Consider the following 24,827-nt stretch of genomic DNA (forward strand, 5'->3'; position numbering starts at 1 on the left):
AGGCCCACATCCAATCCCTGTCCAAATCATGCCGCCTCAACCTCCACAACATATCCAGAATACGTCCCTTTTTAATCAGATACCACAAAGCTCCTAATTCACTCCCTGGTTATCTCTAGCCTCGACTACTGCAACTCCCTCCTCATTGGCTTACCTTTACATAGGCCATCCCCCCTCCAGTCCATCATGAATACTGCTGCCAGGCTCATCCACCTTCCCAACTGTTCAGTGTCTGCTACCCCTTTCTGCCGATCCTCCACTGGCTTCCACTCGCCCAACGAATAAAATTCAAAATACGAACAACTTACAAAGCCATCCCCAACTCTGCCACCAGCTACATCACTAACCTAGTCTCAAAATATCTACCAAACCACTCTCTTCGATCCTTCCAAGACCTTCTGCTCTCTAATTCCTTTGTCACCTCCCCCCATGCCTGCCTCCAAGACTTCTCCAAAGCTTCTCCCATCATATGGAACTCCCTACCCCAATCTGTCAGACTATCTCCTAATCTATCCACTTTTAGACGATCCCTGAAAACCTGCTTAGCCTATCCTGCTTCTAACTAGTAAACTGCCTTTTGTTTCCTCCATCAGCTGATCCCCCCACAGCGAATACCTTTTGTATCACTCAACCCTTCCCCCTAGATTGTAAGCTCCAACGAGCAGGGCCCTCCGTTTCCTCTTGTACCAAATTGTATTGTAACTGTTCTGTCTACCTTCATTTTGTAAAGCGCAGCGCAAAATGTTGCCGCTATATAAATCCTGTATAATAATAAAAATGCTAATCCTCCTATACGCTACTAAAAAACGCTGTTCCCAGCAGTTTTTGAGCTTAAGTATTGAGCCTTAGGCCATGCAGTAAAGGTACACAGTAGTGCTTAATATCATGCACTCCAATTTACTCCCCTGGGTCTCTGTAAGACACCTTATGGCAAAAACTTAGTGAGAGTACATTTTCCCCCCCTTTCAAAACACTTCAAAGCAGCTTGATAGCCTGAATGCAGATACCAATTCATTTTTCATCCTCTATCTAATTTCCCATAACCACTTGTAGTCAGTTCTGAAACTGATCCTACTGTCAGGCAGGCAAGAGGCCTGTCACTGTGGCAGCAACTCAGCTGGCTGTACTAAGACTTTAATGATGGGTCTGCTTAATTACAGGTTACCAAAAGAACAATCTTTAAGCAGCCAAAAAGCCATGTTTAGTTAATGTGAAAACTGTAAGCCTGAGGAAAAGGTGAAGCTGACAGATGTACTGCCAGTGAACAAGTAACTGATTTTCACTTTTCTAAAACCACTTCAACACTAAAAGGAAATGTTCACAGCATCCAACAAAGCTACTTTTTCAGAAAGCTATTTGTTGTCTAAAAGCACTGGTCAATTTAGGACCCCCTCTTGTGTGCCCACTGGTGTGCATGGTATAGGAGTGGTGCGGTGCATTGTTACAATCATTAAACCAATTTCTTTTAATTTTACTCAGATATTATAAAATTACATTGCATTCAACCTTATGCACTGTAAAAAAAAAAAAAATTTATGGACAGTTCCTTTTTTTTTTTCTTTTAAATCGGTGAGTACGAGTACTAATACTTTTGCTCAAGTATTTGTCGATACCAATTACCAATGCCTTCGAGGTGTGATTTAAGCCCATACAAAATTAATGGGCTTAAATCGCACTGCAAAGAATCGCATGTGATTTGAATAGGAATGCAGTTTGATTCCTGTCTGATCAAATGCAGTTTCCCGCACAGCTCCTGTGTGAACCCTGGCTAAAGTCACTATGACAAGCCTGCACTGCATTCCTGTTCAAATCACATGCAATTCTTTGCAGCGCATTCATTTTGTATGAGCTCAAACTGCAACGCAAAAGGTATTGGTTTTAGGTGTCCAAGCATTTGCATGAGCATAAGTACTGAGTGCAAATGCTTAGTATCAGCACAGATATCGGTGCAACCCTAAAAAAAAATAAAAAATAAATATATCAAAAATGTATTCTGTACTACTTTTCCTTAGAGCATTTTGGTATGAACACAAATAATAAGATATGATGTAAATTGCTTTGTCTATGCACTGGCCAGCACATTGAGGCCCCAAGCACACTAGCATTTATTTTTTAGCAGAAAAATGCTCTCAAAAACGCAAGAGGGTTTTTTCCTGCTTCTAAACACGGATCTTAAAAATGCCCCTAGACTACCAAATGTGCATGGACACACAGAATAACAGAAGTTGCTTCTACAGGCAAAAAGCTAAACTCCTCTAGGAGCAGCATTTTTTAAGCCAGTGTGCATGGAGCCCGACCCCTAGTTCACATATTCGCGTTCCTGCGGTCGGCGTTTTGTGCAGGCATAAGAGCCCATTCATTTGAATGGACTCCCATGCCCGGGACACGCAGGGAAGAAGTCCCTGCACTTCTTATGAAAACGCAGTCCGCATGGGAACCTCGGTTCCCAGTACAGTTGCGATTTCCAGTGTGGGCGACGTGCCATTAAAATTAATGGCACCAGCCCGCAGGTTCACATTCCTCTGTGCGGGTGGTGCGGCTGCATGGATTTTTGTGCGGATCCGCAGCAGCACCTCCTGCACATATGTGAACCTAGCCTTAATGTAAACAGGCCCTTCTAGCAGCAGGGTCCAATGCAAACAAATAGCTCAATTCGCTAAACATACCAGGAAAAGGATTCTTTATTTGAACCTGTTCCCGCCGGCTGCACGCATATGAGACCTCTCGGAGGGTGGGCTTTAACCACCCAACCTGAGTGGCTGCATATATGCATTTATATGTAAACATTTTACTGTGCCAAGAGAGCACTCCCTGCGTGCTCCAAGCACAGTAAAATGTCACAGAAAGCTCCCAATGCATACTTGGAATTCAGGAATTTTTCCGATCAGGTGTCTGCTGTGACAGCCAATCACAGCAGTCACATGACCTTCGCCTCCCAGCATTTCGATTCACTTAAAGGGCTGGGAGGCTGTGGCATGAAGGGGTTAAAAAAAGTGAGTTATTTTTATCTGAATTCAATGAAATTTGAAAATTACAGACACATGGCTAAAAAAAAAAATGCAAATTGTTGTGTAAAGCTTCCTCAATTAAAGTAGAAATATAGGCAACACTTTTTATTTTCATTTTGGATAGAGCAAGAGAGGGTTATTACCCATCCGATTTTTTCCCCCAATCTTTGTCACATTGCTGAGATTTCCCCTCACTTCCTGTCCCATAGCCAAACAGGAAGTGGGAGGAAATCCCTTCAATTTAATGGAATTCCTGGGGGACCATGTCCCCATTGGAACATTTCTCTTCTATTACTTTTCTGGGGACAACCCAAAATTTAGAATTTTCTTTTACTTTCACTTGCAATGATAATGGTAAACAGGACAAATTGAGAGGGTGAATCTCCTTAATGGGAGCACAGACAGCAAAAACTGATAAATAATCATTCTAATTCATCTCTACATTGTCCAAAAAAAAAAAAAAGGTTTGCCTTTAGTTTTACTTTAAGCTTTTACATGTGAAAACAGGAAAAATGACTTTTAAAGGTAATCAAACTGGATGCAATGACATCTCTCCTGATATTAGCTGGACCTATTTTTTTTCTTTTGGCTTGGGTCACCTATCAGGAAAAGACAAATTACTCCAGAAAATGAGAAAAAGAAGGATGAAGGAAGTGAAGGTAAAAAGGAGATATTTACACTGAGCTTTTACTGCTGCTATTTTTGCCAGAAAGCTGTGATTATGAAAGGAGCAATAAAGTACTTACAACGGCCCCTAGGCACAGGTACTGTTCATTTGAATAGCAAGCGGAATGGTAAGGCTTTACTGGGAGGAACTGTGTAGTTATTTTATTTTACGAAACAATACATGTGAATATGATCAGATTTACCTCGATGCCATCCAAGCATAGACACCGATTTAAAAAAAGTGCAGATTTGACTTGCATAAACTAGTTCACACCATGTGCAGAGATGTGCGTATTTATTAAGTAGGCCTGTGCAAGGACAACTGTTTTCTATGTGCCCTGTTCACAACATAACACTGCTATCATATGAGTTTTTTTCTGCACAGGAATATGGAACAAATTCTCTACAAGGGCACTAATTAAAAAAAAACCCCAATTGTTTTTTTATGTGCCCTCTTCACATACACAATTGATTGTCACGTGAGTTTTTTTCTGCGCAGAATACTGCATACACGTTGCAGATTTCTGTGCAGAAAAACATATGGCACGTGATATCACTGATGTATACAGGCCACATAGAGGACAATTGTTTTCTTTATGTCCTTGCAGAACCAGCTGAAGAAAAACTCACATCTTTGCACGTGGTATGAACGAAGCCTAAAGGATAAGCTCAGCTTTAAGCTTGCCATATATTATACAAATTTTCTTATTCTATTTCCTGTAGATTTACCTTCAGCTTTGTAGTGCAAGGGCCTGTCTGATTGCATACAAATTGAATGCGTTTAGTTCTGGCCTCATATTACATGATTTTGGTAAATCTAAAGGAAAATTGTATAATGTATGGCCAGCCTTAGTAACATGTTACATCCGTATTTAGGGTACAAGATGTAACATATTAAAACCCCCATTCCCCTTCTCCCTGAACCCACTGTCACATTTTAAAAACGGCACAGCTGTACAGTGCTGTAAAAGAAAACTACAAGTCCCGTGTGCCACTGCAGCAGTCAGACTTGTAGTTTCAATGAACTGTAAGCACACTGATCAGCACACTCATAGTTCATTCATTCTGCCTCTAGCTTTGTAACAGAAAACCCATACAGAGGTACAGGAACAAAGCTGGAGGAAGACTGTGCAAAAAACCGACATTGCACCCAGAATCATGTCACACTTGAGCTAACTGCAATAGGTGGTCTTGTGGACCATTATTAAGGTCTGGGAGAGGGTAGGCCAACTGTAACTTCAGTATCTAAATTTTCTGTTTGCATGATAGGTGTGCAATCGGTTTCGGACTTTTTTGGGTGTTCTGTAATAAAAAAAATGCATGTACTGTATTTGGAAGTATCTATAGGTGCCTAGCCTTCAGTCTTGGTTAAAGTGGATCTTTGTATTATTTGTTTTGGCTAGAGCAGGGAAAAATTGAAACCTCCATCAGTTTTTTTTCTATCTGTGTCTCTAATTGGAAACTTTCATTGTCTTGATGACTATTGTCACCGAGACACAGTAATCCAAGAACCAAAACTTTATAGTTGTCACTGGAACAGGAAGTTAGGGGAAATCTTCTAATGGCGACGCCTGTTCCAATGACAACTGCCTAAGTGGGTAATTTCCACTTATTAAATCACACACGTTTTATGAATAACCAAGAATTGGCTGTATCTCTCCAAAGTTCCACCATCCCAATATATTCAAGAGTTTTATGCAAAGCCCTTTAAAGCAATTGTAATAAACCCCCCAAAAATTAATAAATACCTTTGGTCTGAAACAAACTTTCAATGAATGAGGTGAAAGCAAAAGGGATGATAAAACAAATCATCTAGGTTCCTCAAGAAAAATAGACCACGCCAGGTTCAGAGTAACATAAATTTTCAGTGAGGAAAAGGATAAATAGTCAAACTGGAAAAATTATTAATAATGAACATTTTACTGGATTATTTTCACTCTTCCAAACAATGGCAGAATTGACAGAAGACAATGCTCAGAATAGCTTTATAACAAGGCAGACTGTTAGAATCTACATTTCCACGCAGACATTCCAAAACATGACAAAAGCGCCAAAGTAGTTCCTGAGCTTTCTTTTTTAGGTAGTGATCCTCATGTATTTGCCATTTGCTAGCTGCGTTAAGACTTAATGGCACTACATACGCATTATGGTACGTGATGCATTTTAGCACATTCCCAGAACACTCAGGTGCAAAGAGGGCCTTTCTTAGAAGACCGCCCTGAAACACACAAACAAAAAAATACACAAATAGTTGCAAAACAACATTTTTTTTTTAAAAAAGTACTTTTGAATTTCTAGGAGGCATAATTGATGTCACCATACCTTACTTACATTATATCCAGGAAAGAGAGCTGGCTGCTTGAAGTTCCTCTTCTGGCATGCAGCAGTAAGGCATATTGACATCAATGGAAGTTGTGTTCTACGTAGTGGTGCACCAAAATCGAAAATTCAGGATGCATTTGGCCGAAAACCAAAACCAAACTGGACAGGGTTTTTTTTTTTTCTAAATATATTTTTTTTATATACAGTGCTCAGCATAAAAGAGTACACCCCAACAAATTTGTCAGCAAACCTTTACTTTCCTTTCAGAATCAACATTTTCTATGGGACACTATACTACAAAATACTCCCACAAATGCGGGCCCTTGATTGCAAACAAGATTTGTTAATTTGCACACACAAAAACGTATTTTTCCTAACAAATTCATTCAAGACCATGTTGCAAAAATTAATACACCCCAATGAAAGTCTTATGCAGGCCATAGATGGGTCGAAGAAAAAATAAATAAATAAATCGGCCGATTTTCGCACTGTTAATGGGTTAATTGGTCGTCCATTTTTTGGGATTTTGGCACATTTTTTTTTATCTGTGAAGTTGGAAAAAATCGTCTGATTTTTCGGCAATAATCAGCAAATCGCCCGATCTTTTTACCAATAAAAAATCTGCGCATGAGCCGTGACCTGCAAGAAAAAGAAGAAGAAAACGAAGAATTCCAGTCCGCTATTATATTTGACATGAAAAAGTATTGCGGTTACAAAAATGTATCTATTTGTATCCCAATAAAAACATTGTATCTGAAATGGATACAAATAGATACAATGTTGCAACCGATATACTTTTTCATGTCAAATATAATAGTGGAGCTCTCTGCAGGGACAGAAGTAATTAAATGCGGCTGTAGAAGGGATGAAAATCAGCTGATTTTTTTTACCGTTGGTGGTAACGTCGGCCTATTGAACGACCGATTTTCTTTTTTTTTTTTTTTTAAAAACGGCTGGATTTCGACCCATCTATGGCCTGCTTTAGGAGCAAAGCTAAATTTTAAACAACAAAATCCTAATTACCAAGAATTCAACTACAGGTGAATCTAATTATTCATTAAACAGGTGTCCAGCAGACAGTTGATTATAAAAGGGCGTTAAAGAAAACCCCTTCCCATTTCATGCTATCAGCAATGACACCACATGGAAGAAAAATGTCACAAGACCTAAGAAAGAAAATTTTTTTGCACAAGAAAGGGAAGACTACAAGAAGATCGGCAAAGCTTTATCAGTCAGAATACTGTATCAAAAGTGATACAAAAATGTAACAAAGATGGAACTGCAACCATCTCACAGAGATGTCCAGGCCATCCACAGAAGTTAACACCGCGACAGCAGGGTCTTCTGATGAGAAGGGCTGAAGAAAATCGCCATGCAAGTTCACTGCAGTTAGCTAAAGAAATAGAAAGCCAAACTGGTGTGATTGTTTCCAGTGACACAGTATGGCGTACACTGCAGAGGAATGGCATGCATGGGTGTCGTCCACGAGGGAAGCCTCTTGTAAAGCCCATGCACAAAAAATCCTGCCTAGAATTTGCCAGGGCCCATGCTGAAAATGGAGACTACTGGGACTCTGTACTCTGGAGTGATGAGACCAAAATAAATGTTTTTGGAACTAATGGCTTCAAAACTGTATGGTGCCGCAAAGGTGAGGAGTACAAAGAAAAATGCATGGTGCCTACAAATAAAACATGGTGGTGGCAGTGTCCTTCTGTGGGACTGCATGAGTGCTGCTGGTGTCAGGGAGCTGCATTTCATTGATGGCATCATAAATTCACAGATGTATTGCTCCTCTAAATTGAAAGAAGATGCTACGATCACTCGGTGCCCTTGGTTGTCGTGCAATTTTCCAACGTGACAATGATCCAAAACACACGTCTAAGGCCACTGTTGCATTTCTGAAGTACAGAGTGAAAGTGATTCAGTGGCCAAGTATGTCTCCTGATCTGAACCCAATTGAACACCTATGGGGAATTCTGAAAGACAAGTTGAGCATCACTCTACATCCAGCATCCAGGCTCTAAAAGAGGTCGTTCTTGAAGAATGGAAAAAGATAGATGTTGCGACATGTCGCCAACTTGTTCATTGCGTACCTAGAAGACTTGGTGCTGTCCTTACAAATCATGGAGGTCATACATAATACTAGATGTAGTAGTTTTTGTTGTGGGGTGTATTCATTTTTGCATCAAATAATTTGAGTAAAACTGAAGATTTTGTAATCTATTTACTTTCATGTAATGAGCTAAACAAATGTTCTATAAAACTAAGTTTTGTCAAAATTGTTCTGTTCACTGAGATATTGATTCAAATCTTACTTTTCAAAAGGGGTGTACTCATTTATGCTGAGCACTGTATAATTGTATTATATTCAACTTTTTACTTAAAGTTTTACTAAACCCAGGACCCTGCTTCACGATTTCTGGTCTTCCACAGTACACACAACATGGAAATGCAATTATTTTAGTAAATATAAAACTGCTAAATACCTTTTCTCATCAGCAGTTAGAGCAGTCTTGGGACCTCAGCAGAGCACTGGTTAAAGCTTGTAGGAGTTTTCTTTCTGCTCTAGGAGAATGTGAAAGTCCTGACCCTCTGTCTGGACAGTGCTGACTGTCCCAGTGCTGACTGTCCCAGTGCTGATAACATGCATCCTCCCAAGAAAAAAAAAACTCTAGCAATACACACCAAACTGAGCGGTGAAACCAGCCGTGGTGAAGACACCACTGGACAGAGGGGACAGGTAAGTGGCTGTATTGTAAAAGTCAGCAGTTACAGTTTTTGTAGCTGCTGACCTTTATTATTTTTTTTTTTCAGGTGGAACTCTGCTTTAAGACTGGAGATGCAGTGGTTAGTCAAGAAAACAATGCAGCAGCTGAAAGATACATCATGATAACTTTCCTTTGAAATTGGAAGATGTTCAGCAGTGCCATCAGCACAGAACTGGCGGAAGCCAATGGGACCCAGGTACACCCATCTACTGAACAAAGAAGTCTGACCAGAAGTAGTCTTCATGGAAGAATTGAACAAAAAACAAAACAAAAACAACAATACCTCAGATGTGGAAACATAACTAAGAGACTCAACTATGCATGAAAAAATAGGAACTGGGGTTCAGAAAAATAGCAGGAGATGCTCTGGACTGATGAGTCAAAATTTGAAATATTTGGCTGTAGCAGGAGGCAGTTTGATCACCAAAGGGCTGGAGAGCAGTACAATGAGTGCCTGCTGGCAACAGAGAAGCATGGTGGAGGTTCCTTGCAAGGTTGGGATGGCATTTCTGCAAATGGAGTGGAGAATTTGTCAGGATCAATGGTGGGTTTGTTTTAGTGGTGCATCGAAATGGAAATTCTTGACCGAAAATTCAGGATGCACTTGGCCAAAAACGGAAATGGACAGTTTTTTAAAAAAAAAAAAATATTTTGTATATATAATTGTGTTATATTTAACTTTTTAATTATCATGAATATGGATTTAAAAGATAAAATCCAAAAATGTAAAATAACTTTTTTTGAAAGTAACACAAAAACTGGACAGAAAATAAAATGAAACCTAAATAGAATAAAAAATCATAAATAGAGGCATTTTCGCATTGAAATCAATGCGGGGGGGCGCTTCTGCACTGAAGTCAATGGGGGGGGCGGCGTTATTGCACTGAAGTCAATGGGGGGGCGTTATTGCACTAAAGTCAATAGGGGTGCGGGGGGGCTGGGGCGTTTTTGCACTGAAGTCATTGGGGGGAGGTGCTTTTGCACTGACGCCAATGGGGGGAGGTGCTTTCGCACTGACGCCAATGGGGGGAGGCGCTTTTGCACTGACGCCAATGGGGGGAGGCGCTTTTGCACTGACGCCAATGGGCGGGTGCTTTTGCACTGAAGCCAATGGGGGTGTATTACTGCGCTGAAGACAATGTGGGGGGGGGCATTATTGCGCTGAAGTCAATGCAGGGGGTTGAGGGAGGGCATTATTGCACTAAAGTCGATTGGGGGGGGGGTACTGAAGTCATGGGGGGGTGTTTTGGCACTGAAGTCAATTATCAGCACAATGATGATAACCCTTTTTTTAGATGATAATTTTTGGCAGCCGATATATCGGTGCATCACTAGTTTGTTTACATCCAGCAAAACCAGAAGTGATTAAATGCTCATTGCTATTGGTTTCTTAGACCACAGGGATGATAGGGGTTGTTCTGGTCTCAGATCAGCTCTATGGTCAGCCAGCGGAATTGCTGGCTGCACTCTCAGTAGAACAGGAAAGCCCCAGAAAGACGCGCAAGGAGGTGGAGGGAGGAATGTCCCCTCCCACCGCCACTTTTTTTATTTTTTTTTTACTGCCTGGCTATACCATGAAACATATTTTTAGGGAGAACACTGTACTTTATTCAATGTTGGCATGCAAAGGTTGCAGTCATCTAAATCCCTAGTGTATGATGTTGAGGACAGCAGTGATGTCACTCCATTGGTCATGTGACAGCGTTAAGGCCTCTTGGTGGTCTTCTAGACCAGAGCACTGTCACATGGGAGGTGGTCACAAGCTCCCCCAAAACCAGACTGGCTGTAACAGAGACTATATCAGCAAGGGGGTGTTGGTAAGATGAGTCTATGGGGTTCAGGATGCCTCCTTCACTAAGCATGCTGGAAAAAGACAAATTAAAGCTGTCATTTAGAGCAAATGTGCACTTTTAAATGCATATAATTATTGTTTAGTAATAAGTAATTTTAAGACCGACTCCATCTCTGACCCTATGGAGCACGGAGTGACAGCTGACACAAGCATGTGACAGCAGACAGTAACACACAGGGCTGCGAAGGTGACGGCAGACATGAATACAGAAGTCCTGCTTCCTGGTCTTTCAGGTTTATCAGCTAGAACAGCCTATAAAACAAACTGCTATTCTGTAAACAGTATTATCAGTAAGTACACAAATGTGATGTTTGCCCACGGGGATGCTACTCAAACATAAGTAAATGGTCACCTGATGCAGAAAATAACAGAAACACAGGCAGTATGTTTCCCAGCACTCAATAACATCTGTCTGATAAGTTTTGGTGAGATAAATTGCCTAAAATATATTTCCCTAAATGATCACTATTGTGCATCAACATGTAAGGCAATGCTCAGCACAGGAATGTACACACTCAGCTGACACCATGCTATGGGAAAACCCCAGTAAGTCACCATCACCAGCTTGGATATAGAGCAGCCAATAACCACAGCGAATGTCACCGAGAACACAAGGATGGGAAATACATGCAGAATTCATCAGACAATATGCACAGCAAGCAGGAACCCCATACTGTACTTCCACTGATAGCAAACCACAAGGTGTGCTCAGCTGTCATTACCTCTCCAGTGATGTCACCCATCCCCTGTACACCATATACCCACCACACAAGTGATGTCACACATCTTCTATACACCCCCCATGATATCACCATATACCAACCCCCCCCCCCAAGCGATTTCTACCATCCCTTCCCCGTGATGTCACCCATCCCCTGTACACCATATACCCACCACACAAGTGATGTCACACATCTTCTATACACTCCCCATGATATCACCATATACCAACCCCCCCCAAGCGATTTCTACCATCCCTTCCCAGTGATGTCACACGTCCCCCGTACACCATATGCCACCCTGAGTGCTGTCACACATCCCCCCCGTAAACCATGTACCCCTAGTGATGTCACACGTCCCCCGTACACCATATGCCACCCTGAGTGCTGTCACATATTCCCCCCCCCCCCTGTAAACCATGTACCCCCTAGTGATGTGACACATCCCCTGTATACCATAAAGCCCTCCCCCCAATAACGTCACCCATCCCTCATATAGCCCCCCAGTGATGTCACCCATCCCCAGTTCACTATATACCACCCCCTATAAACCATATACCACCCCCAGTGATGTCACCCATCCAACATACACCCCCCACCAGTGATATCACCCATCCAACATACACCCCCCCGAGATGTCACCCATCCCCAGTGAGGTTGTCAACCATCCAACATACACCCCCCACCAGTGATGTCACCCATCCAACATACACCCCCCACCAGTGATATCACCCATCCAACATACACCCCCCCCCCCCCCCCCCCGAGATGTCACCCATCCCCAGTGAGGTTGTCACCCATCCAACATACACCCCCCACCAGTGATGTCACCCATCCAACATACACCCCCCACCAGTGATGTCACCCATCCAACATACACCCCCCACCAGTGATGTCACCCATCCAACATACACCACCCCTCAGTGATGTCACCCATCCCCCAGTGATGTTGTCACCCATCCAACATACACCACCCCTCAGTGATGTCACCCATCCCCCAGGCAGTGTATGGTACTCTCACCCTGCACGTCCTCGGCCAGACTCCTCCAGGTGGGGGCGTAGCTGATACAATGTCCGCACCAGGAGGAGTAGAACTCCAGCAGCCAGGCGGAGGATGAATTGTACAGGGCGGCATTGACTGTCTTCCGGTCCAGGACGTGTATGCCGGGATCCCGGGCTCCGTACAGCGAACTCTCCCCGCTCACCACCCAACATAGCGCCGCCATCACCGGCCACCACATCCCCACAGACCCCACTACACCGGCCGCCATACTGAGCAGGCGTGACGTCACCACTAGGAGCACACACAGCCGGGAGGGAACGCCCTAACTGGGCGGGGATTGGGAGTGGGCTGGACGGATCCTCCAGCTGTGGAGGTGGGACAGCCCGGAGCTGGCGATAGGTCTGTATTCAGTATAATGTAGCTGTGTGCAGCATGGCTCTGAATGTATACAATGTGATCACTGTGCATCTTCTGGACATATCTAGGTAAACGGCCAGAAAATCTGCAGGGCAGAAGGAGTACAGGGACTGGTGAGAGGAGTCACAAGACTCTCTACAGTTCAGGAAACATGAGTTCAGCTCTCCCTTGTTTGCTGGTCTGTACAGCTGGATCGATAGCAGAAGGTTATATCTAATAGATTTTTGCACAGGTTCCAAAAAACTGCAAGCTAGCCCGCACTTAGCTAGTGGTTCACCCTGAAACCATAACAAACCTCAGCCCCCAAACTATATAATGACCTATATGTGACAAGAAGTATACACAGTGACAAGAAAAGGATGTGCACTGCTTGGAATGAATTGGTTTTCTGTTTTGTTACCATAGATTTTGCCGCAGGTGTTTGAGCACAAATGCAAGGTGTGTGAATGGAACCAAAAAAGGGCTGTGTGTTTTGTACATTGCAGGAATGCACATGAGTTTGTACACATTCCTGCAATGCAAATATGTCTACCTAGGGCAGGGGTAATAAATTACAATTCAAGGAGGTCCCGTTGCTAAAAAATTTCTTCCAGCTTTCTAATAAAGCATAAAAGTAGGCAAATCACATCAATATTTAAAGTAAAAGAAATACCTTACATCAGATGTCCCCATCAAAGTGCCTCCTTACACCTTACATCAGGCGTCCCCATCAAAGTGCTTCCTTACATCAGGCGTCCCCATCAAAGTGCTTCCTTACATCAGGTGTCCCCATCAAAGTGCTTCCTTACATCAGGCGTCCCCATCAAAGTGCCTCCTTACACCTTACATCAGGTGTCCCCATCAAAGTGCCTCCTTACACCTTACATCAGGCGTCCCCATCAAAGTGCCTCCTTACACCTTACATCAGGCGTCCCCATCAAAGTGCTTCCTTACATCAGGTGTCCCCATCAAAGTGCTTCCTTACATCAGGCGTCCCCATCAAAGTGCCTCCTTGCATCAGGCGTCCCCATCAAAGTGCCTCCTTACATCAGGTGCCCCCATCAAAGTGCCTCCTTACATCAGGTGCCCCCATCAAAGTGCCTCCTTACATCAGGTGCCCCCATCAAAGTGCCTCCTTACATCAGGCGTCCCCATCAAAGTGCCTCCTTACACCTTACATCAGGCGTCCCCATCAAAGTGCTTCCTTACATCAGGCGTCCCCATCAAAATGCCTCCTTACATCAGGCGTCCCCATCAAAGTGCCTCCTTGCATCAGGCGTCCCTATCAAAGTGCCTCCTTACATCAGGCGTCCCCATCAAAGTGCCTCCTTACATCAGGTGTCCCCATCAAAGTGCCTCCTTACATTAGGTGTTCCCATCAAAGTGCCTCCTTACATCAGGTGTCCCCATCAAAGTGCCTCCTTACACCTTACATCAGGTGTCCCCATCAAAGTGCCTCCTTACATCAGGCATCCCCATCAAGGTGCCTCCTTACATCAGGTGTCCCCATTAGAGTCCCTCCTTACATTTGATGTCCCCATCAGAGCCTCCCCTACATCTGGTGTCCCCATCAGAGTGTCCCCTTACATCTGATGTCCCCATCAGATTCCCCCTTACATCAGGTGTCCCCCTTAGAGTGCCCCTCTACATCAGGTGTCCCCATCAGAGTCCCTCCTTACATCTGATGTCCCCATCAGAGTTCCCCCACATCAGGTGTCCCCATCAGAGTCCCTCCTTACATCTGATGTCCCCACCAGAGCCCCCCACATCTGGTGTCCCCTTCAGAGTCCCCATATACTTTCGGTGTCTCCATCAAAGTTCCCCCTTACATCTGGTGTCCTTATCAGAGTCCCCCTTATATCAGGTGCCCCATTAGAGTCCCCCCTTACATCATCTGGTGTGCCCATCAAAGTTTCCCCCTTACATCAAGTGCCCCCATCAGAGTGCCTCCTTACATCTGTGTCCCCCATAAGAGTCCCTACTTACATCAGGGGCCCCAACAGAGTGCCTCCTTACATCAGGTGTCCCCATCAGAGTGCCTCCTTACATCAGGTGTCCCTAAGAGTCCCCCGTTACATCCGATGTCCCCATCAGCGTGCCCCTTACAACTGGTGTCCCCATCAGAGTGCCTCCTTACATCAGGTGTCCCCATCAGAGTGCCTCCTTACATCAGGTGTCCCCCCTTACATCCGACGTCCCCATCAGTGTGCCCCTTACAACTGTTGTCCCCATCAGAGTGCCCCATTACATCAGGTGTCCTCATCAGATTCCACCCTTACATCAGGTATCCCCATCGGTGCCCCCCTTACATCTGGTGTCCCCTTCAGAGTCTCCCTTTACATCTGGTGTTCCCATCAGATTCCCCCCTTACATCAGGTATCCCCATCGGCGCCCCCTTACATCTGGTGTCCCCTTCAGAGTCTCCCCTTACATCTGGTTTTCCCATCAGACTCCCCTTATACAACTGGTGTCCCCATCAGAGGGCCCCTTTACATCTGGTGTCCCCATCAGAGTCCCCCTTAAAGCATGTGCCCCCACCAGAGTCCCCCTTACATCAGGTGGTTCCAGTAGAGTCCCTCCTTGCATCTGATGTCCCCATCAGAGTGCCTCCTTACATCTGGTTTCCCCATCAGAGTTCCCCCTTACATCTGGTGTCCCCATTAGAGTGCCCCCTTACATCTAGTGTCCCCATCAGAGTGCCTCCTTACATCAGGTGTCTCCATCATCGTCCCTTTACATCTGGTGTCCCCATAAGGGTTCCCCCTTACATCAAGTGTCCCCAACAAAGTGCCTCTGTACATCTTGTGTCCCCTTTCATCTGGTGTCCCCTTCAGAGTCTCTCCTTAGATCTGGTGTCCCCATCAGAGTCCCCCTTACATCTGGTATCCCCATCAGAGTCCCCTCCCCTTACATCTGGTGTCCCCATCAGAGTCCTTCCTTACATCTGGTGTCCCCACATGTGATAAGTCTTCACTTCCCAGAAGTGCTGGCTCTGACTGTGTTCTCAGTCCCGGCTCTCTATCGTCCCCTGCAGTCTGGGGGGAGGAAGAACGTCTAATCCTCTCTCCAGCTATCTAAGGGAGCCACACTCTGGTCTGAATAATGTGTCTGGTTTTCAAGGAAGACTGAAAGTAGGAAACATAATTCAAAACCTGGACTAGTGAATCCCAGACAGGTGGCAACCTTAGCTGTGGGTGATAACTGTCACAGTTACTAATGCTCTCAATAGAACTGTCAAACCATCAAATGATCACATGTGCAGCCCTATGGCAATTGCAGATCAACAGTGACTGAGATGGCAGCTTCCTTGGCTGCAAAGGAAAGTTTAGTTCCAATGTAAAGCCCCTCTCTGGGATGCAAATATCCTCCTTCCACCGCCCTCTAACTGATCACTTTAGTAATAATTAAAAAAAAATACCATTGCTCTTTTTTACTCACCTTAGGCCATGATCATAATGCTTACTACTCAATTCTTCTCCTGTTCTGTTTGCTTTATAGAATGGTCCTTCCTCTGGTAACCACGTTGCTGTCTGCATGACGTGGACACTTCCAGTGGAGTACTCTCAGGTAAGAGAAGAGGACTGGTGGTCTTAAATTAGTAGTCCCCTGCACTTAGGTGAGTATTTCTGGCTTCACCGGGTCAAGTGAAAGAATACCTGTTAGGATTGGCTAGCAAGGGGTTTTCGCGTGAAGTGAAGCTTAAATCAGAGCCATGTTTAGATTCACTAGCACCCCTGAAATGGTGGTATTGTTTTGTATATATGCTTGAATATACATGTGGACTTCAATATGTGGGACACAAGACAAGGACATTGGCTATATGTTTAAGAGAACGTGAGTAATATCAAAAGGGATATAAAAAAACACAGTGGTTCTAACCATGTTAGGGCACATTATCAGAAAGACCACAGTGGTCTTAGGTTTTGGGGGATAGAAAGGGTTACTGAACAGTAGAGAGGGGGAAACCTTGTAAGGGAATTGAGTCAAATGGAATACAGATGGAGCTTTGAAATGACAGTATTTCCACCAGATGGTTTAGAGCTAAGTCTGCATGTTTATGGGAGTCTCACCAATCCCAGGCTGAGAGGACATGGTAGTGTGGTAAGACTAGCCCATAAATATGGGAGAGCCATGCTAGCAGGCAAGTCAAGTGGAAGATGGAGTGCTGAGAAGGCTGTTGGTGGCCTAGGAGGGATCCTCTAGGTCTAGCGGGGTCTTTACATCCAGGCTGGGCTCAGCCTGGCTTGGGGAGATCTCATCAATGGCCAAGTTTGAGGAGGAATTTTGCCTAAGGAGTAGCCGAGGACAATGAGGACAGTGTGAGTACATCAGGACACCCAGGAATTCACAAGGGGAGAGACTGCCATTTGTAGCAAGCTTTCAAAGGACTGCTCTGTGCTTAAACCTTTATCCTTGTCCTGGAAGACCTTCAGAGAAGCTGGGAGGGCTGGTAGGGTCTGCAGGCTGTGGAGCCAAGAGCAGTTCTACAGCGAACAGGAGATACTTCTGCATGTAGTTTGCAACAACCTGTGTTAACTTTCAAAGGGGACCTTGCCTGAGAGTCCTTAGTCCGCAAACGGCTTATGCTACTGATCCGTAAAGACTGACCATATCCAGGGAGAAGAACAGTCCAGGATCTTTCTCTGTACAGAGAAAGGGAGTTGTGTCTGTGCATTGCTTCAGTCAAGTTAGGCATTTCATAATCCCTATTACCCTATCCAAGTTATTTCCCATAATAAAATAACAAAAACCAAGCTTGGGGACGGTTTACTGACTGTTGATGCAAGTGTGGAAAATGTGTGTTGTCTGGATGTGCAGAGCTTAGGGGGAACCCAAAACTCAGCAGCCCTCAAGAGGGTAGTGCTAAACTAGCTTAATCAAAATGATGATATCTGACCACAGTTGAAAGTCAAATGGCTATGTGTGCCATTGAGAATGTTATTAACTACACCTGATTGAGTTTACAAGTCATGTTTAGGAGGGGGTGATCTTTTTTTCCAACTCAGTGATACTATTTTTGATTTTTTTAAAAATCTTTTTCTGACATATTTGTGCTAAATCTTTCACTTGAAGTAAATACAGCTGGATCAAACAAAAAGTGTGTCTGTCTTCATTTCAGGCTGTAATGCAACAAAAAGTGATTATTTTAAAGCAGGGTGATTCTTTTCTATACCCACTGTGTAGTACTAGCAAGGTTTTTTTTATATAGTAGATTTCATATAGACAGTGGGTTTTTCAGGGGTATTCATTTTGTATATTTTATGATTTTTATATATGAACATTTATATATTTATAGTTTTATTTCTACAATTATTTTAGTAATTGAGGTATTTTTGTTATGAAATTGGATTGCACAAAAGTGCGTCTCTTGCCCTTGGTAAATATATGTAATTGAGGATAAAGAACCTTAAGGACTTTATCGGCACTACAAACAATGGCTCATAAAATGTAACACTTTATTGAACATGCACAAAATAAATAGTACATACATATAAAACATTTTTACAGAATATATTCTGACCCTGTAACATACCACAATATATAATCAATGCAGATTCATATATTACTAGTTACTCCCACAATAGCAATGGTATGCCACAACTCAGCAATAACTAAGAGGGGGTACTATTTAGATGATAATAGTAATGGCTCAACATGTTTCGCGTTGATATCGCTTCTTCAGGAGCTGTAAGAAGACTTCTGTGTGAAAAGATATAACAATTGTATTGATAAAAACAACCACTATCTTATATACAATACTTAATGTACACATATTAAAACAAATGGTAATGGAACAAATATAATACCTCAAAATACATACATCTGAATAGAGGTGTTGGAGGGAAGCGTCTGATAACACCATGAGGGGCCAATCGATAAGGAAATCCCAATAATGCTGGAGGGGCGAATAACCTGCCATATGACAGCATGGAACAGGGACCCCTTCCGTGGCACCACCAGCCGCCCATCGATCACCAGGCCCTCCACCCAGGGACCAGACGCCCACCCTCTACAACCCCATGCAGATGTGCATCACATGATCAAACAGAGCAAATATGACTAGTATCATTAGATATGTTCCAAAATCATTACAATGGCAACAGTTCAGTACATTAGTACTGGCTTGGTTATGCCACAGCCCAATGCATCAAAAGATGAAGAATCTTAAACAGGTACAAAATTGCACACATATAACTATATCGGTGATTAAACGTAAAATGATAACATCATAATCAGGTACCTAAAAACCACTAGATATAGATTATAAAAACGGTTTATAAGATAAGGTTTCATGAATGCCCAGCGGGCAAGTGGCATTTAACCGTTCAATCCAAAACACTTCTTTTTGCAATATGTGTTTATCCCAGTTACCCCCTCTGAGATCCTTGGGAATTACTTCCAGTACCATAAATGAAACCATAGTGGTGTCAAATCTGTGGTAAAGATCTAGGTACCGACTAACTGGGTAATCTTTTTGCCATTGGCAGAGTAGTAGATATGGTCACTCAATTTAGATTGTAACTTCTGATAGTCTTGCTAACATAGAAGGCCCCACATTTGCAGGTCATGAGATATACCACACCTTCCGTGTTGCAATCTGCACAGAATCTAGGATGGAAAGTTTCCCCATTAGGTAAGGTAAATAATGTGCCAGACTTAATTCAAGGATATAGATTACATAAGTTGCATTTAAACATTCCTGCAGAGCGGGCTTTAGTATATGTTGGGTACGGCGTGTAATGACTCTTAGCGAGTTTGTTGCATAGAGATGTGACTTTCCTAAATACAATTTCATGGTAATTACTGATGTATTTCTTCACGGTGGGGTCCTCCAACAGCTAATGCCAATGGTTTTGTAAAACCTCACGTAGGGCCTGGTGTTGAGCCGAAAATTTGGTAATACATTTTACCCTATGTTGAGAAATACCATGCCTGGTGGATCGATACAGGAAAGAAGTTCATGATTGTCCCAAAGCTCTATTGTATGCTTTGCATAAGAGTGATTTGGAATATCCTCTTAGCAAAAGATGTGGGCGTAATTGGTTAGCCCAGATCTTAAAATCCCTGTCATGAGTGCAATTGCGTCTAATGCGAACGTATTGTGCATATGGAATACTCCATACTAAGGCAGGAGGGTGGGCTCTGGCAGCATGCAAGATTGTATTGCCAGCTGTTGTTTTAAACAAAGAGTAGTAGCTAAACAATTATTCTGATCTTTGTAGATCCAAAAAAGCAATAGTGGACTCATGATAGTTGAGTGTAAATTTGAGATTAAAGTGATTATCATTGAACTTATCCACAAACGTTTTTAGTGATTCGACAGAGTCTGTCCAGATAATGAGAATATCACCAATATATCTATACCAACATAATGCATGATCAAGATAATTGCCCACAGCTTAGTTGGAAAAGAGATCCCGTTCCCAACCCCCCCCCCCCCAGTACAAATTGGCGTAGGCTGGGGCACAGCAAGCACCCATGGCCACAGCCTGCACCTGGAGGTGGTGCGACCCTTTGAAAATAAACCAATTTTGTGTCAAAACAAATGTCTCAATAGGAACTCATTGAATTCCGATTTGGAACGTTCTTGCTCAAATAGGAACGTCCGTACAGTTCTTACGCCCTGCTTGTGAGGAATGGTAGAGTACAAAGCCTCATCCACAAGTCACCAGTAGGGCATCGGAAGGTACAGACATTCCCTCAATGTGTATCCTTGATGTAAGATGGTAGCCGCACAACATGGGGCATTAAGAAGAAATCAATCTACTGGCATTTTCGGTCAGAGAGCCTATCCCCAAAGCAATAGGTCGTCCTTGTGGGGTCATTGAATTTTTGTGAACTTTAGATACCGTATAAAACGTGGGATCGCGAGGATATTTTGGATTAAGAAAATCAAAAGTATCTTTACCAATCAATGCCTCCAAATAGGCGAAATTGATTAGATCTTTGTACTCCAGATTGAAGGGGCCCACAAATCTGCCCGAAATGGGACGGTACCAGTCTCTGTTGCGTAATATATCATTACACATTTTTTCATATTGCAATTATGTCATCAAAAGAATATTACCACCTTTGTCAGAGGGTTTAATAATTAAATCAGGATGGTTCTGAAGTTTAACAATGGCTTCTTGTTGTCTGTTGTTAAGGTTCCTCATAGTAGGTGCTAAACTCATGCGTTTGATGTCACTTATAGTAGTTGTTAGAAAGGCCCAAATATTGCTGTTAATCATTAAATCTGGGAATTTCTGAGCTTTACATTTTAATTTTTTAGTTAGGTTCTCCTGAGTTTCACAGCTCACAATGGTATTATCGCCAAAACCGTCACTAGAGTTTTCATTCTCCTCCAACAATAACATCAGGTCAAGCAACACACGGAAGTCATCCATAGTAAAGTGCTTGACACGTTCAATAAGTTATTTGTCCTGTCTCAATCTTTGTGTATCAGGGTCAAACAGGAATTTGAATGTAAGATTCCTGGTAAATAGATAAAGATCTTTAATTGTTTTATAACGATCCAACTGGGTTGTAGGGCAGAAACTGAGGCCATATTTGAGAACCTCTAATTCATACCTAGTGAGGTGATAAGGAGTGAGATTGATAACACTCAATTCAGAATCGGTGGTGAACCCAAAAGAGGTGGATGTGCTGGAGGCTGTAAATTGTTGTGTGTTAAATAGGGATCCAAAGTTGCTTGTCTCATAAGCATTTGTGGAGGAATTACTGGTAAAATACTGGTCTGTGCTTGAGTGGAAGAAATTGGTGGTTGTGAATTAACAGTGTACGGAGAAAGTGTCGGAGGAATGGCCACCCTGGAGGTGTTCGAAATGGGTTGTGAATTGAGAATGCCAGATTGTGAATTAGTGATTTGCAAGGCTTGTGTAGCCACCTGACCTAGGTGATTGTTGTGTGCTTCAGTGCCAGTGTAAGGGTTTCCATTGCTTGTAGCAGCTAAAGCACCTGGGACATGAGATGAACCCTGGGCAAACTGTTGAAATTGATGGGGGTGTCTTTTAGGCGTTTGGGAAGGACTGTACCCACCTCCAGAATGGTTACTTTTATGTGGACCAAGAAAGGTATTATATGGTCCATGCATACGATTATCCTGCGGTGGTTGTTGAATAGAGGAAGAGGCAGAATCTGACTCAGAATCCTCATCGACATTTGTATTCCCATTATAGAACAATTTAGAATTACCTTGTCTCAGTAGTTCACGATTATATGTTGGGTTGGCCCAAGCGATAGGCATATCCTTCCATAAAGTCCAAACAGTCCTTAGAGAGTTTGTTCTGCTTTTTAGAGATAAAGACAATGTAGCCAAGATTGACAAAGAAGTTAACTTCCTGATATTTACCCTCATATTGTCTATGGTTCTTCATCAATTCATATTTATTGTTGAGTAATATTAATTCTTGGTCAAGTAAATTCATATCAGTTTGATACTGTCCCACTAATGGCCCCATCAGGTCTACACTGCAATTAGTAAGGGCCTATTCCCAAGAGGTCTTGAAATCTGGGGTAGCATTTTTAATGGTAAGGAAAACTTGTATTCTCAAACCTATAGGACTAATGTTCTCTTTGATGTATTGTTGGAAAAATTCCACATGCCAATATAAGTTGGACTTCTTTTTTAATAGCCGCTTGGTTTTGACGCTATGTTGATTAAGACTCTCATATCTATTAAGCATATTGCAACTGGATTGAATCTCTGCCATGTAGCCTGTCCATGCAGTACTTATAAAGTCCATATTAGCTCATTGAGAATAATTCTGGAAAAACAATATAAACAAGTAATGGTATTGAATTGATGACTCACCACCAAGTGTAACTATAAAAGGAGCCACAAAGAAAAGGGTGTTTCCACCTGGTAATCTGACATTAAAATAAAAAAAGACGCTCCCAACACAGGGTGGTTTCTGTGGGGTTACAAACAAGGCTCCTAAGTGCCACGTCCTAAACATGACAATTTATAATTGAAGATAAAGAACCTGATGGACTTTATAGGCACAACAAACAATTGTTCATAAAATGTAACTCTTTATTGCATATGCACAACATAAATAGTACATACAGTATCTCACAGAAGTGAGTACACCTCTCACATTTTTGTAAATATTTTATTATATCTTTTCACGTGACAACACTGAAGAAATAACACTTTGCTACAATGTAAAGTAGTGAGTGTACAGCTTGTATAACAGTGTAAATTTGCTATCCCCTCAAAATAACTAAAAATAACTCAACACATAGCCAGTAATGTCTAAACCGCTGGCAACAAGAGTGAGTACACCCCTAAGTGAAAATGTCCAAATTGGGCCCAGAGTGTCAATATTTTGCGTGGCCACCATTATTTTCCAGTACTGCCTTAACCCTCTTGGGCATGGAGTTCACCAGAGCTTCACAGGTTGCAATTCTTCCACTCCTTCATGACAACATCACAAAGCTGGTGGATGTTAGAGACCTTGTGCTCCTTTACCTTGCATCTGAGGATACCCCACAGATGCTCAATAGGGTTAGCTCTGGAGACATGCTTTAATAAACAAAACAGTTCTCCTCCTCGTCGGAGATCCTCGGTAATCACCGACTGAGACCCGGTGACTGACAGCCGCGGCTGCGAATGGTGGCGCGGGTAGGTGGCTGCGCAGCTCGCGAGCGCCTCCTACCCAGAGATGCAAAATCACGTATATATATGTGATTTTGTGCACCCGTGCCGCCTTGTAGCAGTATTTCTGCTATAGGGCAGACGGGAAGCTGTCAATGTACAAATATCTAAACAAAAGGTAATGGAACAAATATAATACCTCAAAATACATACATCTGCAAAGGGGCGATGGAGGGAAGCGTCTGATAACACCATGAGGGGCCAATCGATGAGGGGATCCCAGCAGTGCTGAAGGGGTAAATAACCTGCTTTTTGACAGTACCTGCTGCGTGAAAAGGTGTATGATAATTGTCCTAGTTGGGGACAATTGGGGCTTCTATGCTCCACAAATATTTATGTACTTTTTTCCTTTTGTGTATTACGTATAGATCTCTATATACAATACTGGCCCCTTCAGGCTGATCCAGGTGCTCCCATACCAGGACAATAACCAGTGGCCCTACTATGTTCTACTAAAGAGGAGGTTAGTTTTATCCCTTAATTCATAGTGGTACCAATTATTTGGGAGGGCCTTACTATACTATTATCAATCATAATACACCTTTTCACACACCAGGTACTGTCATAGGGCAGGTTATTTGCCCCTCCGGCATTGCTGGGATCCCCTCATCGATTGGACCCTCATGGTGTTATCAGACGCTTTCCTCCATCACCTCTGTGCAGATGTATGTATTTTGAGGTATTATATTCGTTCCATTACCATTTGTTTTGATATGTGTACATTAAAGCAGAGTTCCACTCACGCTACAAAAACTGTAGCTGCTGACTTTTAAAAACCACACACTCACCTGTCCCTCGGTGTGTCCCCTGCAGCCCGTTTTACCGGCCTTCTTCTCTCTCTGGGCGCCAGCATCTTCAGTGTGGGAACATGGTTGTGACAGCTTGTGGCTTCACAGCTGGGTACCCACTGCGCATGCGCAAGTAGCGCTGCGCTTCCTGAATGGTACTGTAGTCTTTTGGGACCTGTCATGTGTCCCAAAAGACTACAGGGAGGAAGGAAGAGAGGACACCTTCCACGTCCGATCGCCTAGGCGATCAGAGTGGAAGTGGGAACCTGTCAAATTTGGGTACCCGTTCGACCCCGCCCCTCAAAAGGTGCCAATCCTTAATGGGGAGCGAGGGACCAGTCTTTAAAGTGGAACATCCCCTTTTGGGTGGAGCTCCGATTCAAGTATTGTACATAAGATGTTGGTTGTTTTTATCAATACAGTTTTTATATATCTTTTCTCATAGAAGTCTTCTTACAGCTCCTGAAGAAGCGATAGCATCGCGAAACATGTTGAGCCATTACTGTTATCATCTATAGAATACCCTCTCTTAGTTATTGCTGAGTTGTGGCATACCTTTGCTATTGTGGGAGTAACTAGTAATATATGAATCTGGATTAATTATATATTATTGTATGTTACAGGGTCAGAATATATTCTGTAACA

The 24,827-nt window shown here is 43.0% G+C and overlaps 1 protein-coding gene and 1 pseudogene across 1 annotated transcript in view; both read right to left on the minus strand.

Moving 5' to 3' along the window:
• Positions 1 to 12,617, minus strand: part of QSOX2 (quiescin sulfhydryl oxidase 2) — a 74,305-nt gene extending 61,688 nt beyond the window's left edge. Inside the window, exon 1 of the mRNA XM_089677028.1 lies at positions 12,357 to 12,617. Within this exon, the coding sequence (XP_089533154.1) occupies positions 12,357 to 12,606 (250 nt within the window). The 5' untranslated portion in view covers positions 12,607 to 12,617. The remainder of the gene's footprint in view (positions 1 to 12,356) is intronic.
• Positions 12,618 to 21,339: 8,722 nt separating this feature from the next.
• On the minus strand, positions 21,340 to 22,480 carry LOC149462323 (uncharacterized; annotated as a pseudogene).
• Positions 22,481 to 24,827: the final 2,347 nt, after the last annotated feature.

Source organism: Staurois parvus, unplaced genomic scaffold, assembly GCF_062004578.1.
Source record: "Staurois parvus isolate SC_StPar_1 unplaced genomic scaffold, SC_StPar_1.0 ptg000176l, whole genome shotgun sequence".
Taxonomy (NCBI): Eukaryota; Metazoa; Chordata; class Amphibia; order Anura; family Ranidae; genus Staurois; species Staurois parvus.